We start from the raw sequence: 15,773 nt of genomic DNA, 5'->3' as shown, positions 1-15,773 counted from the left end.
CTTCATGTGGTTGTTCATGTACACCATAACAATGTAGTCACCATGGCTAGTCCTCTGTGCTGCACTGTGACGTATGCCTTTCGTCCACATCATTTTAATTCCCTTTGTCTTTGACTGTATTTTCTGCCTTTTGTTGATAATAAATCTCTATACATAGTTGAAACAAATTGAGTTGCCATTGTGGGCATTAAGATGAGTTAAATGTTTTAACCAGGGGCCTATTTATACCTGAATCCCAAAATACTACCATGCTTTTGTGAGGAGAAAAAGAAATACACGTATACACAAGCCAGACTCTAGGGAAATTCTTAAGTTTCCTACTGATCAATGTGATTCATTCCCAATTCTTTTTTTTTTTTTTAAATGAGGGCATCAAGGCTTTCCTCAGATCAAAGGAAGCAATGTTTTTTTTAAATATTTATTTATTATGTATATAACATTCTGCCTCTATGGGCCAGAGGAGGGCGCCAGACCTCTTTACAGATGGTTGTGAGCCACCATATGGTTGCTGGGAATTGAACTCAGGACCTTTGGAAGAGCAGGCAATGCTCTTAACCACTGAGCCATCTCTCCAGCCCGTCATTCCCAATTCTTAAATCAATGTCGTGTGTTACTTTGGGACCACTGGAATAACTTGTCATCTGGTTTCAGCCGATGCCAGAGTCTCTCTAGCCCCTAACTGAATAGGGGCGTTGGAGAAAGAGCTCTTGGTTTCGAAGGAGATACAAGAATACAGTGCTTTTTCTTGTAGTTGTGCCCAGAGGAATTTGGGCACCGGGGGTACCACGTCATGAATGAGGAACATGCATTTCCCTGTGAGGGATGGTGACTCTGAGAGGTGTATGGAGCCAGCCACATCTGCTCGGCTTCTCCATTTCCTTTAATGTGCGATGATGATTTTATTATTATTACTACATTTGAGACGGGGACTTAGTTTGTAGTCCTGGCCTTGAACTTGGCCAAGAGCCCGCTGCCTTCTGGGTGCTGGGATGACAGGTGTGCACTGCCATACCCAGCTGAGGTGAGGCTTGCTGCTTGCATTTAAAGGTACCTCATTCCTTATTTTATGTATTCATTCCTAAAGACGTCAGTGCTTTCGCCTTTTGGTTGCCATGGTAAAACACCATGATCAAGGCAGCCTAGAGAAGAGTTTCTTTAGGTCGCTGGTTCCATATGGATAAGAGTCTGCTGTGACTGAGAAGCTTGGCGGCCAGAGGACAGCGTAGCCCCTGGAACAGGAAGTTGACAGCTAACGTCTGCAACCGTAAGCATGGAGCAGAGAGGACAGCCTGGAAGTTGGTCTCAAAGCACTCCTCTGATGTCATAGTTCTTCAGCGATTCAGCAAAGCTACACTACCTAACTCCCCCTCCACACACACGCACACACACACATACACACACACCCCAGTGCCACCAACTGAGGACCGAGTGCTCAAATGTCTACGGAGGACATTTCTCATTCAGGCCACTGCGGTGATTCTTCTGTTGCTGCCGAGGAGAGAGTCGAGAGATTTCTTTTGGCTTACAGTCCCAGAGGATACCGTTCACTGCGGCAGGGACATCATGGTAGCTAGGACAGGCTGAGAGGCAGGGACAGCTGCTGGAGGCTGTGTGAGTTGAGCTTGTCCGTGGTCAGTCACATGGTGATGGCAGACAGGAAGTTCCATCTGCAGCAGACTGGCTGTAACCCTGAAAGGCCAGTTGTGAATGACACATCTCAGCCAGCTATGCCCCACCCCGTAGAGGGCTTCTGCAGCCTCTCAATACAGTGCCACTAGCTGGAGATCAAGTGTCCACACACATAAGCCCGAGGGAGGACATTCCCTCATGAGACTAGGCACTTAACACAGGCATTCAGCTTTGTAAGAACATGTCCTGGGCTTCTTTTTAGTAGGTTTGTGTGTGTATGTGTGTGTGTGGGGGGTTAGCCCTGAATCCTGAAGTTGGACCACTGTGTACTGTTGTTACTAGACACACTTTGCATTGTTGGGGAGAGAAATACTAAATGAGAGGGTCTGACTATAAATATCCCTTGGCAGTGTCTGATTAATATGGCTATTATTAAATATTATATAATATGTCAAGAATTTTTATTGTTAAAGAAAAAAATGTATCTTTAAATCATATTACAGTACTCAGTTATTCATGCGAGGTATTTTGTAGAAACACACACAGTTTATCACTGACCACAGATTTATGAGCTGCTCGGTTCCTCGTGTAGAAGCTGCTTAGAATCTGAGAAGGGAAACTTATGCTTTATAAAAGCAGGGCTGCTGTTGTATATTTCTATTTGCAGAGATTTTGCTTGTTTTGTTTATTCAAAATAAGTGGGAATCAGAGTCATTTACTCTGAAACTCTTCTTCCTTGTGGTGTGCAGTGTGAGAGTGGGAGGCAGGACCTGGAAAGGCGAGGCTTCTGATGTCTGTGCCTCCTGTTAAGATCTGATGCACTTAAGAAAGTTGGGACAAAAGGAATTTTATTATGAAAGCCTGCATACTTCTGAAGCATGAAAAGGACCATGTTCCCTCCCAAATCAGCAGTTTGCTCATATTCAGCAATTTAATAATGATTAACAGTTTGCTGCCCAGCATTACCATTGGAATATGGCAGTCCATCATGTATACATTAGAAGCTATCACATGGATGTCACTGATGGACATCATGACACTCTTGTTTCCGAGAAGGGTTCATGTTGTGTGAGATGCCATGTTCTTCACCTTGTCTGGCTTGATGGATAGCTGGCTGATTTTGTGACTCCCATAGTTGCCTGAAGTATCTGTAAAGTTAAGGGTTGCTCGTGTAATTTTGTCTCTTAGCTTTGGTTATTGTTTCTTCCATTTATCTGTCCACCAACCTACTCTCTGTAGATTATCCCATTTCCCAAGGCCACAGTAGACCATGGTCTGTCTGTCTGTCTTACAAGTCCCTGGTCCTATGGGACTTGATGTTAGGGATAGAAACCAGTGCCTGTAGTGTGCCAGAGAAGCTTCCTGTCACTGATTTACATGTCTAATGTGAATATGGTCCTTTCTAGACATGTTGCAAAATGTGACCACAGTACATGAAGATGGGAAGGCTTGATTGAATGCAGGAGCGTGAAGGAAGGGGTCATAGGAAAGATGGGCAAGGACAGGGTCTCAGGGATCAAGGCTCTTTAAAGAATTTGCATTTTTTTCCCTCCCTCTCGAGTAATGGGAACTTTTGGAGGTTTGAACAGAGAGACACGATCAAGACTGTGCTCAGGAAGATCACCTGCAGTGGAGAATAGCTGAGGAGAGAGATACACTGCTTAAAAAGTCTGCTCAATATACAGTGCAAACTGTGGTTAAAAGTCTATGCCACATAATGCCACGGGGGTTGCACAGGACCTGAGTGATCTGAAACATTATTGTTGTATACGATAATTTATTTTTCAACTTCATTTTCAAACATGCAGGGAGGCTGAAAGAATCTTCCCTCCAGCACTTTGCTTTAATGATATCCAGCTTCATGGCATGTTTGGTTATCAATTTTTCAATTGCTTTAGGTGTAAATTTACTTAGTTCCTTTTAATGAAGTCCTGCTTCGTGAAGGGTGTGCCTAAATCCTGACATCAAGAACTTGACCAAATTTTCTTCATCTTTGTGCATGAGGGTTTATGAGGAGCAAGGATTCGTTTTGCCCCCTTTCAGTCCACATGAGCATTGGGTGGGTATGAGAAAGCATCTCGTATCATGGTAGATATGAAGCAGAGAAGGAGGAAGTCCTGCCCCTAGCTACTAGCTCACAGTACCTGAGTGAATGATTTCTGCTATGGTGAGCAGAGACCAGCCTATCAGATTGAGTGTGTGTGTGTGTGTGTGTGTGTGAGAGAGAGAGGGGGGGGGGGGGGGGGAGGAGGGAAAAAAGGAGAGGGAGGGAGGGAGGGGGGGGAGAGGGAGAGGGAGAGGGGGAGAGAGAGAGAGAGAGAGAGAGAGAGAGAGAGAGAGAGAGAGAGAGAGAGAGAGAGAGAATATGAATTTTCTCAGGAAACCTTTGCGGAATGCAGCCCCTGTATTGCATTTTGGCTGCGTTGGCAATTAGAATAAGCTTTCAGAAGAGAAGAAGAAAAGCATGTGCGCGTCAGACTGCTCAGCAGTTTTTATTAGCTAGGAGAGCAGTGCTGTGGTGTGTGCCTCTCACATGGTCAGATGGGATGGACAAAAACCCAGGACACTGTGCTCAACCTGGTGAGACTTATTCTCTGGAGTCTTTTCTTGAACATAAGTAGAAAAGGGATTCTGGTGATTTCTGAGCTGAAGTGGGTTTGAGAAGGCTACCAGACGACTGTGTCTGAGTCTTAGAGACTTCCTGAGCATGGGCTCAACTGTCCTTGGTAGAACCATAGTTCTTAGATATGCACGGTGCAGGATAACTCCATGTTGTAGGAGTGGGTATTGTCAAAGTCCAGGATCCATTTCCAGGATGGCCTTTCACATCCCGAGTGAACTGGAAGGGACTTTGGAATTGGCTACTTGTCATTCTGACTTGGTGAACATTCACCTAGCACATCTCTGTTGTTTGGTCATCAGTGTGCATGTGGCCAAGCCATGTGTGAAAACAGGAGGCACAGGAGATTCAAGAATAGCTCTGTAGGGGCAAGGTTGTTATCAGTGAGATGGACTTGGGGAGAAGACTTTCTGCTTGTTGCCCTCTGTCTTGCTGACAGATGACCAGAGGACACTCATTGGACAAGGCTATGTGTTGGTCCTGACACACAGGCTTACTTAGGGCATCTGGGTGGGCTACTTACTGGAAAGAACATGATACTAGGAAATTATCGAAAGTACTGGCCTTTCTACAGAGGTCTAGTTCATACTTGGATTATCCATCTTCAGAGGCCTGACCTTCTCATGGGTAGGGAAGACATGGCTGTGGAACTCACCGCTTCCTTCCTGTCCTCGAGTACTGGCATGGAGATGCTCGTCTGCTTGAGGAGGAGATTAAAATGACAGGAGATACAGGCTTCTTCTGTCTTTGCTCTGGGCTATGCATTGTGATTTATAATGTGTGTATTTATAACCTCAGTTTAGAATCCCAGGGAGGGAAAACAAAGCATGAATTTCAGAGTATGTATTTTAAAAATATTATTTTGAAAAAATTCGATTTAATGATGTTTGCGATAAGCACAACTACCGATGTGCTTAATAAACAAAGTAAGGAAGAAATTGCAGACATAATGTGTGTGTGGTCCTGGAACACTGACTTAGTGGTTAAAATGCTACCTTTGGAAGCGGGAGGGCTGCTGGGCGATGGTGGTGTACGCCTTTAATCCCAGCACCTGAGAGGCATAGGCAGGCGGATCTCTGTGAGTTCGAGGCCAGCCTGGTCTACAAGAGCTAGTTCCAGGATAGGCTCTAAAGCTACAGAGAAACCCTGTCTCAACAAACAAACAAAAAACCAAAAACAAACAAAAAAAAATCTAACTTCATTCCACACATCCTGAAATTTTCTGGAGGACCAAGAAGGCTGAGTCTGATGAAGCAAGACTTGGCTGATACACTCCTCCTAGACAAAGGGGTAGAGAGAACAGTCCTTACTGGAGAAAACCACGGGGCTGACAATACTACCCAACATTTAAAAAAAGGGGGGGGGGAGAGGGATGGAGGGTTTGGTTCACCCCGAATATAATCCATATAAATGCCTGGGAGGCACGACAGCCTGCCTGGGCTTCCAGTCTGGGGAGGCTGAGACAGGAGATCCCCAGAGTAAGCTGACTAGCAAGACAAACCGTTAGCAAGACCCTTGCTTAGAGAATAAGGAGGAAGTGCTGTTGAGGACGACTTATGACATCGAGCTTGGCTTACACATGCAAGCACACATGCACTTGCACCCCCGTGTCTGCTCGCATGCTTGCAAATAATGCACGCCATGCATACATAAACATGGCAAAAGGGAAGGACAATAGATCTGGTTAGAATTGATGGAACTCTGAGTGCTATTAGGACCCTGGACCTCTTGTGACATCTGCTCTTGTTGATGAAACAGAAGGCTTTGAGGTCAGAGGTCTCAAATTTGCGTTCACATTTTGTCACTCACTGCTGGGGAGATCTTGGCTTACCCACCTTTGCTGTGGTTTTCTCCCACTCTGGTGGTTGTATCTGTGGCAGGTAAGTGTATGCTGAAATATTTCATGAGACGTTGACCATTTGACCCTCTACCTTTCGCAGGGACCTCCGGAACAACCTGATTAGCAGGATAGCCCCTGGTGCCTTTTGGGGACTGTCGTCGCTGAAGAGATTGTGAGTTTTGAATTGCTTGCTTGGAAGTCTGAACCATCCTTTTATCGCTAGCAGTGAACTCCAGCTTGACAAAAGAGGCTCATCTGGCCAGGTCCCCGGCAGAACAGAGAGGATTTAAGTGTTCCATCAGTATGCTTTGGGTGCTTCTCTTACACTAACAAACGCATTGTCCTGTCAGCACTGTAGCCGTAACTGCTGTGGAGGCAGTCCTCGGGCTATGACTGCAGGATTCAAACTGCACATCTTTTGAATCCCAGAAATCCAGGCTTTCCATTAATGGGGTAATGGCTTGCCATTTCCTTGTGTGTTCTTACTTCGGAGCCTAAAGAGTCTGTTTTATTGCTCTGAAAGCTCACCTCCTGCTAGTTTCTCACATTGGAATGTGCCTGCACTAAAGATACGTAGACCATCCTCCACTCTGTTCCCTGTAAAGACAGCTACTGCTCACTGGCTACGTACGCACGCCCACTTCTCTGGAACAGCTCACAGCCTCTCGATGTGAGTGAGAAGGTGGACCGGAGGACTGACCTCCTAAGTGCCATGTCTGGACTTTGATGACAAAACACTGACCAAAGAGAGAAAATTAGGTTTGTTAACGTGCATGTGCTATACAGTGTGGGCAAAGAGTCAGGAATGACTGGCTGCCAGACAGCGACTTGTTATTACTCTGCTTCACCGAGACTCTTCAAGAAGGAATGATACTATTTTTGGAGAAGAAGCAGGATGAAGGAAAGGGACTCTTGAGTCTGTGCGTAGTTAGATAAATGAAGAATTAATGATAAGCCCCGATAAGCCCTGCCCCATCAGGAACTGGATCTGGGCCAAGCTTGTTTTAATCATTCTTCCCAGTAACTGCTGCTTACAGTTCATGTTTTCCCTCCGACTTCTTCCTTCTATTGCCGTCACATGTTCACTGTGTTCCCGTGTGGTCCACACCACTGTCTTCACAGCCGTTTGGGTAGCAGAAAGGTCAATGCTTATAACACCTCTATGCCAAGATACAGGCCAGAGGAAGTAGGCTGTCAGTAAAAGACAGTTCGGTGACAACGTTTTCAGCAAACCTCTGGCTCCTGCTTTAGTTCCTTATCCTAAATAATGTCTCAAGTACCTCCATCTAAAAGTTTAACAATCTTGTTCAGTAGCGTTTAAGTTAATTGCTGGTAATTGTGCAGGGTTCTGCCTTAGCCTGCTTGCATTGCTTTGCACAGTAAGCGCTCTTCTGGTGTTCCTGTCTTGGAAGGTAATTGCCATTTACAGTCTTCTTCCTGCCAGCAAATACATTCTTAATTCCAAGCAGCTGACTTGTAATTGCGCTTACGGCGTGCAGCTTGCAGCTGAAGGAGTCCTACGTGGGACTTGGTGGGGTGGAAAGATAGCCCTGTAGTTAGTAGTTAACGGCTGCTAGGTTTTCTTTTTTTTAGACCCAGACTCTCTTTCTTGCAAAGCTTCAGGTCATTCATTTCAGTGGCCACACAAAGTGTTTCTCAGTGTTGGTCTGTAGTTATAGATAATTGGAGTCAGGAAGATTTAGTAGCTTTTGAAAGATAAACTACTAAGGAGTAGTTGAAACTCGAACCCATTCACACTTTCTTCTTTGCTTTCTCAACGAATTTAAGCTGATCCTCAATCGAAATGAAAACTCATTATCAATACCTAAATTCCACTTAAGCAGGGGAAGCTATAATGAAATTGTTTCCCAAAGAGTCAATGGTAATTACATCACTTAAAGCTCAGAAGAAGTGGAGCTAGGATAATGAATAGGACCGAAACACGCTTGTTCGAGCAACAGCCCACAAGATGATACCTCATTTTCTTAAACTGCAAAACCTAGAAATAAAAGGAAAATCCACTTTAAAAAAAAAAATCCCACATGATTAAATGCTTGGCTTTAAGATTGTAAGGAGCTTGAGCTACCCAAGCCGAGAGCAAGCTTTGTGTGGCTTAAGGTTACTTTAGCCATAAAAGAGGGAAACCAGAACTAAAACATCCTGTTCTGCTGGCTAACTTAGGGTGGCCTTGGAATGCATAGGGGCAGACTCACGGAGGAGGGGCCCAGGTTTCGTGCTCTGTGCTTTGAATTTATCATCAAATGCATGTGTTCTGTGTTGTGAATTCAGCAGCATTTGTTTGGAACTGAGCACTCTATCCCCTCTACCCCCCCCCTTTAAATAGTGTAACTCAAAGTGTAGCAAAGGATGTTGTTTGTGTTGGAAAATCATGTGGACTTTAGAAGAAATAGCAGAGTATTTTTGAGATTTTGGTTTACAGAAGTTTCTAATTTCTCCATAATATTCTAAGTGAATTCAGTTACTCAGAGTGTAACAACTGATAACAGGAATGATTCATCACAGGTTTTTTTTTTTTTTTTCCCCCAGAGTTAGAAACAAAGATTGAAAGGTGTGCCAGCCATGCCAGGGAAAAGTTTGAAATTGCCTTTCTACACAGTTTTCACTAGCATCCTGGTTAAATGGAAACTCCAGCGTGTTCCTTGTTCCAGGTGTGAATTTCAGTAAGAGAGCACAGAAGCAATACAAGTATTAGCTAGAGTTTCACAGGGCCAGTGAGAGGGCTCCACAGGCAAAGCCCTTGTCGGGCAAGCCTTACGTGAGTTCCATCCACGGACACAGCCTGGAAGGAGAGAACCGCCTCCCGAAAGTTGTCCGTCAACCTCCACGTGATGCTGTGTCACTTGGGTGCTTTGTGCTTATGCTTGCTCCCCCACATCGTCATAAATAATAGTTAATAAGTATGCATAAATAAAAAGGAGGACACTTTATAGATTTGCCAGAGGAAATATTTCGAGGGCGGCAGGTGCTAGGAGTCGTTAGGCATTAGGGTGGGCTGGCAGAATGGCTAGGCTGTTACCCTAGGAATTTTAAAAACATCCAGATGTTGTTAAAATCATCTGGCTTGAGAGTGAATGACAGATTTGTGAGGTCAGAACTAAGTTATTGTTTCTCCTCATCATTCTACTTAGAGTGTCTGAGTATCTAAAGGATGGGGTTATAAAAGTCATGTTTGTTAATGCGATTTGATGATTGGGCTACGTCCTGAGTCCTCTCCCTTGACTGACTCTGCAGGGCATCTCAGGAGTTCTAGCACATGGTAAGATAGAGTGGGTCTTGTTTTACTACTCCAGTGTTGTCTTGAATAATTTCATAGAGTAAGTGGTTGAAATATAATGAAATAGCATCCCGTGTGTGTGCCAGAAGGAAGGTAAACCAAGAACCATTTTCTGGAGTGCTGTTTGTATCTCACTTGAGGGGTGATGCCGAAGAGAAGGGAGTTAATGTTCTTGACCCGAATCGGAATCTATCAGAGCTATATTAATTAAAAGAACTAAAGAAAGTCATCCCTTCCCCCTTCCCTTAGGGACCTGACAAACAACCGAATAGGTTGTCTGAACGCAGACATTTTCCGAGGACTCACCAATCTGGTTCGGCTGTAAGTACCTTTTCTACTCTGTGAAAATTTAAGATATTTGAACCAGTAGGGACCGAGGAGTTTCTGAACATCAGTGGCATGTTAATTAAGTAGCAACTTTAGGCCATGTAGAAGCCACAGAGACAGGAGGCTTACTACTGGGTCATGGGATGTTGTATCCTCAGAAGATGGGTTGAGAATCCCTTAGCAGACACGCTTAGGACCAGAGTGTTTCCTACTTGAGGAGATCTTCTGTGCACAAGGACATACTTTGCAGGTGAGATGCAAATGGAAATGCAGAATTTTTTCTCTTTCATAATCACCCCCTAATCAGAGCCTGGAGATAATCTTACACAGTATTTTAAATGCTCAGTTGCATGAAACACAAGTTTCATGATATAAAATTTTCCATGCTGTTGTCATGGAGCTCAAATATTTTGGGGCATGTTGGATTTCAGATTTTCAGATTAAGGATTTATAATATATCTTCTCACCACACCAGTCCTGCCATCTCCCTGGAGACCATTGTGTACTGATTCTGAGTGTTAGTGCTTGTGTGATAGCAGGACTCCATCCCAACCCAGGGACCCCTTGTGTGGGTGTCAGTGACTCCCCCCCACCATCGTTTTCTGCCCTCTCTCCACAGGTGGCACTCCCTCCCACACTGTAGGATTCAGTCCATACCTCAAAGGAGAGCTTGGCTTATTCACAACCCCCACACTGCTGTCCTGTGCCCTTTCTGTGTTCTGTTCTGCCCCATCTCCCTTTCTCAGATAATCTAAATTTATCTGTCTCTGGTACACAGAACAGATCTCCTGGTTTTCGAATGATGCTGCCAGGTTTTCCAGAGACCACCATGCTTCTTTAATGTTTGAAACCCACAGAGCATGTTCTGTCTATCCTGAAGATTTACCACCAATATTGAGTGCCCATTTTCTTTCTTTTTAACATGACGGTTACAGCAGTACAAGTTAATATCATATTGTTCTTTTTACCTGTGTGCCATATCCGTAACTTGTCAAATTTTAAATAAGATACTTTCCTATGCATGGAAAAATGCCTTATCTTAAACAAACAAACAAACAAACGTTAAAGAAACATGGGGTGCCTATTTTTTACCTCTACCTGCCAGAAGCACTACCCCAAGTAAGACATGTGTCGTTTCTGAACATGTCATCAGGCAGCCAGCGCTCAGCCCATCTCACTATAACACGACTGCTGTTGAGTTTACTCCGTTTGCCCTGTGCAGCATTTGGCTGGCAGCAGGCCAAGAGAGGGGATAGACCTCATCTGAGGTCCTAGTTGCCCTGTGCACCGAGTCCTCCCAGCCCCAGGGCTTATTACTCTGCCCACATCTCTTCAGTCTTGGTGTGTGGTTGGTTGCTGCTGACCACGAAGACCACTCTTTCAACGTTTGTTTCTTTTCTGAATGATCCCAAGTGAACATCGGTGTAGGCATTCTAGTGGGGAATCCATAAGGAATGTTAGGTTTTCCTGATACTGGGTAGAAGAATCTTACTTAGCATTAAGGTATTTTTAAGGCTTTTGCCTAGTACAATGTGTAGTGTACACTGAAGACCACTGCCCTCCTCACGGAGGTATTTACATGTCCCCTCTTCTGTATAAGAATTCAAGCAACTCTCATAAATTCCTTATTACTTAATGTTCATATCATAGGCTATTCGAGACAATATCAAATAGTAAGTGATGTGTTTGCTAAGTATTTTAAAAAGTGAACCTATTTCCTCTTTTCCCCTAGAAACCTTTCAGGGAATTTGTTTACTTCACTGTCTCAAGGAACTTTTGATTATCTCGGCTCATTGCGGTCTTTGTAAGTAAGAATTCTTTGTTGTATTTAATTTATATTCAGTTGGGGGGGGCAGACAATGGTTTTGTAGCTTAAGAGGTTTCATGAGAAATGTCTCGCAAATTTTCAAAACTTTTGCTTTTACGGGAGCCAGTATCTGACCTGAAGCTCGTGAGGTAAATCTCAGGGATTTTTCAAACCAAGATGACCACCACCTGAGAATGTGTCCCTCCCAACTATAGTAAAAATGAATGAACTGGTGGCAGTTGTGTCTCATGACTTAATTTTCAGATCCAGAAGTTTTTGTGGTTGACTAACTAAATGCCTAAAGTATAGCTCATTCATAACCCATTCATTCCCCCTTAAAGACTCATTCTGGGACAACTTTATACATAAAGGATTTAAGTCTGTCCCGTAATTTCTGCTCCACATTAAACGTCCATCTTGTTACTGATACTCCTAGGAGTGTTTATTGAGAAGTCCCTCCACGTAAGATCACATTCACACAGTTCTCTGTAATTATATAGATTGTTTTGTCTGTCGCAAATAGAGGCTGCAAAGGAATCATGTTTGAAAATTAACTCTGTTTCCAGATAATCATTATTCTATTTCAACCTATAAATTATACTGATTTTTGTTAGAATCACAGTCAAACTGTTTATCACATTGTCATTATGTATAATTTATTGGGTTGAGTCATTTTCCAGGGAACTGTTTCTTTACCAGATGCCTTTGTTCAGTATATGTTGGTCCCTAACCCCAGTGCTGGGAATTAGACCTCGGCCTTTTCATGCGCAGGCAAGCGCTCTACCACCAAGCCACACCCTTGATATTAAATAAGATGGCAAAGGATAACCTTGCTTTTGAACCTTAGTTATAAGAATCTGGGAAGTAATTTCATCAAAAAAAAATGGGAGACATTGGCAGTGTTTTTACATGGCAGAATTTATGATTAGAAATACATCAAGCCATTCTTTTGAAAATATTTTAAAATTCATTATTTTTGTGCTGCACTGTATCCTTCCCTTCTCCTGCTGTTTTGGCTAAAATTATGAGATGAGTCCATGTGCTAGCAAACCGTGTATTAGAAGAGTGCTCATCTATGCTCTTTGTTGATGTATTTTAAGATTCACGTTCCGTAGGGTTGAATTCGTACTGATGCTTTGTTGCTTTTATTAGATATGCCATGGTGGCAGGGATAGTCTCCACAGTTAGTTATATTAGCTAGAGTCATCATCCTGTGCTTCATAGGGGTAGTCGTTGTTTAGTGAAAGGAATGTCACATTAATGGGCTGATAACTTAATCTTTTGGCAAGGCCAAATTAGAGTATTCTGTTAAATTCATGGTTTCTGCATTCATATTGATTTTAAAGTATTGTTCGTCTTGCTTTCTATGTAGAGTCACCCAGTGCATAGCGGAAGAGTGCCATAAAGTGGTCCCCACCTAAGAGCTCACAGTCTGCTCAGATGTCCAGGATGTAACCACAGAATGGTCCTTTAGTCCTTTATGTTCCTATTTCCTTACCAGTATTAGCAGTAGAATTGGCAGCATTTAGGCCAAGAACATGGCAGCGATGTGGTAAAATTTGGGAAGGCTTCAAGATCCCAAATTATTATCAAGTGTTTTACAGTAAAAGGAAAGGGCTTGATAGGGTGGGTTAGGACCTGGTCGGAAGAAGGGCCTCAGGGTCGGGAGACACGGTGCATAGAACAGGGATAAGCAGGATTCCTGATGAGTATGTCATTCTGTTGACTTATTTCAACGTTGATCATAAGTAGTCCTAGGATTGTGGGAGGTATTGGAGTGCTGGACAAGAGGGCGTTGGAAACGGACTCTAACCAGTTGACAGGCTGCGCCTTGTGCTTTACACAAAAACGGTTAACTGTTACAACACAGTGGAACCAGTACAGAGCCCAGCTGCTACACGATGCCGTTCACTGTTGTCCTAATCTGTGCATTACAGAGAATTTCAGACTGAGTACCTTCTGTGTGACTGTAATATACTGTGGATGCACCGCTGGGTAAAGGAGAGGAACATCACTGTGCGGGACACCAGGTGTGTTTATCCTAAGTCACTGCAGGCCCAGCCAGTCACGGGGGTGAAGCAGGAGCTGTTAACATGCGGTAAGAGAGAAACCAAACGGAGGAGACTTTACTATGTTTGATTTGCTACCATGTTTTTCTTGACAGACTCTGAAGTTCTTCGGACAGAATCTCAGCACAGCAATTAATCTCAGTGTAAACCAGTGATTAGTCTAGCCAGATTAGAAAACAGTTCTTCCATTGGCCTCCAGGGTAGCTGTTCTTGGTTCTGAACAGCTTGATTCATGCGAACCCATTTCAGATAGTAGCAGGGTGCTCATGTATTCTACAGTAGGCGAATGGAGAACTCGGTGAGAGGAATCCAGGCACGGGATGCTTTCACAATGTTTGTTGGTAGGAGTGGGGTTCCATCAGAGCCTTTGTGGTTGTGGTTTGTAGTTTGTGTTTTGTTGTGTTGGGGATCAAACTCAGCCTTGCACATGGCAGGCCAGTGTCCTAACTGTCACACCCTTAGTCACACAATGTGACCTTTGAACTACAGTTCAGCAGTATGTGTCTATACCTTAGGGTGAAATCAAAGGAATATATATATATATATAAGCATATGCTGAAGTTCATAATAATAAAGAAATAGTTGAATGACTTTGGGCATATCTATTCAGTGTGTGTAACATGCAATTATTGGAAAAGTCATGATATTTTTTGCAAGTGTCTGCAGCCAGGAGAGAAACAGCACAATTACTGTGTGTGAAATGATAAAATGCACACTAGGAACTGAATGTGACACATGATGGACATGAAATAAATCATCTCGTCTTTTTCCGCTTTCTCTTTATTACCAATAGTATTGTCATTTTACACTCAAGATATGTTCTCTGAATGTGAAAGAGAAAACTCAGAGAGAACAAACTGCGTGTCTGCTTTCAGGCTGTTCACGAACGGCTGGTGTTGAGAGCTTAGTGTTTGACTTCTGTACCTTCTCCTGTATTTTGTCCAAAAAAAAAAAAATGCCATCATATTCCTAAAGCTAACTTTCTGAAAGTTAAAATAGCGTACGCTTACTTCTTTGTATAACGCAGAGCCCGCTGGTGCACTATGGAGCCGTAACTGTCATGTAACTGCTTTCTCCCAGCTGCATTTTTAGCTTGCTAATAATTTCCCACTTCATTAATAACACAGTGATTAATTTCTTTGTATATATTTTCGCATATTTTTAATTTTGATTTCCACATATTACTGCTGACAGCAGAATTGTGTTAGATTAATGAACTAAGTATTTTAAGGTCTTTAATGAATCAGTAGTATTTGTATACTTTTTTTTACATATATATATAGATATAGATATATATATAAAATCCCTTTTTCTGATACTGGAAGGAGTTGTAATCTTTTTAAATAGTGATTGAAATAAGGGACTTATTTTTTTAAATTTTTCTTTAAATGTTTTAAAATTTTCAGCTATATGCATAACTTTATAGGTAGAAGAAAGCATTTTAATCCTAGGAAATATGATCTTCAAAAAATGTGTCTTAAAATGGTAGCCAGAAGCACTTATTCTCTCCCAGCTCCGGTCTCTAGATCTCAACACCTTATGATTTGGCCTCCTTCTTTTCTTCTGTGTTTGTCCGGGGGTGCTAAGGACATCCCTGGAAAGGAGGGGTTCTGAATACCGGAAATGAATGTCAGATGGTTTCATTTTCAGCTTTGTTCCAATTTGTGATCTATTTGTGTTACTTTGTTTCTGTTATAACAAAATATGCAAAGTTGAGTAACATTCTAAATAAGAGAGGTTCATTTACTAGTTCAGTTTTGGATTGAGGGTCAAGATTATGGTTCTGTAGTGTTTTGGCTTAGGATGAAGGCTTCATGATAATGGCATCATGATGGGAGTAGATGACATCGCAAACTGAAGGCCACACTGTTAGGAGTCAGGCTCTGGCTGCTATACCAGCTCATTCTCATCAACTCGATCCAGGAGACCAGTTTCCAAGGGCAGCACCTCTAGTGCCCTCATACCCTCCCAGGAGACTCATCATCTTGTCCATTGCTGTACTGGGTACCAGATTTCCAGGACATGACCCTGGGACCCTGGGAGCACATTGCTATGATTTGATTCAGTAGTCACATTGGTACTAGGATTAGACTGCTGGTCCTGAGGAATGTTTCTGCTTCTGTTTTTGTCAATTTCCACAGAGCATCTCTAGCTTCTAAAGGTAGTGCGTGAATTGCTTTAGCTTT

At 43.0% G+C, this 15,773-nt stretch overlaps 1 protein-coding gene and 1 non-coding gene across 2 annotated transcripts in view; both read left to right on the top strand.

Moving 5' to 3' along the window:
• The window catches only part of Adgra3 (adhesion G protein-coupled receptor A3), a 100,428-nt gene that overhangs the window by 34,202 nt on the left and 50,453 nt on the right, over positions 1-15,773 (top strand). Inside the window, exons 3-6 of the mRNA XM_050150146.1 lie at positions 6,190-6,261; positions 9,634-9,705; positions 11,444-11,515; positions 13,456-13,616. Coding sequence (XP_050006103.1) covers positions 6,190-6,261; positions 9,634-9,705; positions 11,444-11,515; positions 13,456-13,616 — 377 coding nt within the window. The remainder of the gene's footprint in view (positions 1-6,189; positions 6,262-9,633; positions 9,706-11,443; positions 11,516-13,455; positions 13,617-15,773) is intronic.
• LOC126506633 (small Cajal body-specific RNA 4) lies at positions 5,471-5,598 on the top strand. Its single transcript, XR_007593285.1, has one exon. It is a non-coding gene; the product is annotated as a small Cajal body-specific RNA 4 (non-coding RNA).

Source organism: Alexandromys fortis, unplaced genomic scaffold (genome assembly GCF_014885135.2).
Source record: "Alexandromys fortis isolate MF-2015 unplaced genomic scaffold, M_Fortis_MF-2015_v1.1 scaffold_0, whole genome shotgun sequence".
NCBI classification, from domain to species: domain Eukaryota; kingdom Metazoa; phylum Chordata; class Mammalia; order Rodentia; family Cricetidae; genus Alexandromys; species Alexandromys fortis.
Note: the sequence above shows the minus strand (reverse complement) of the source record. Positions and strands in the feature narration are given on the sequence as shown.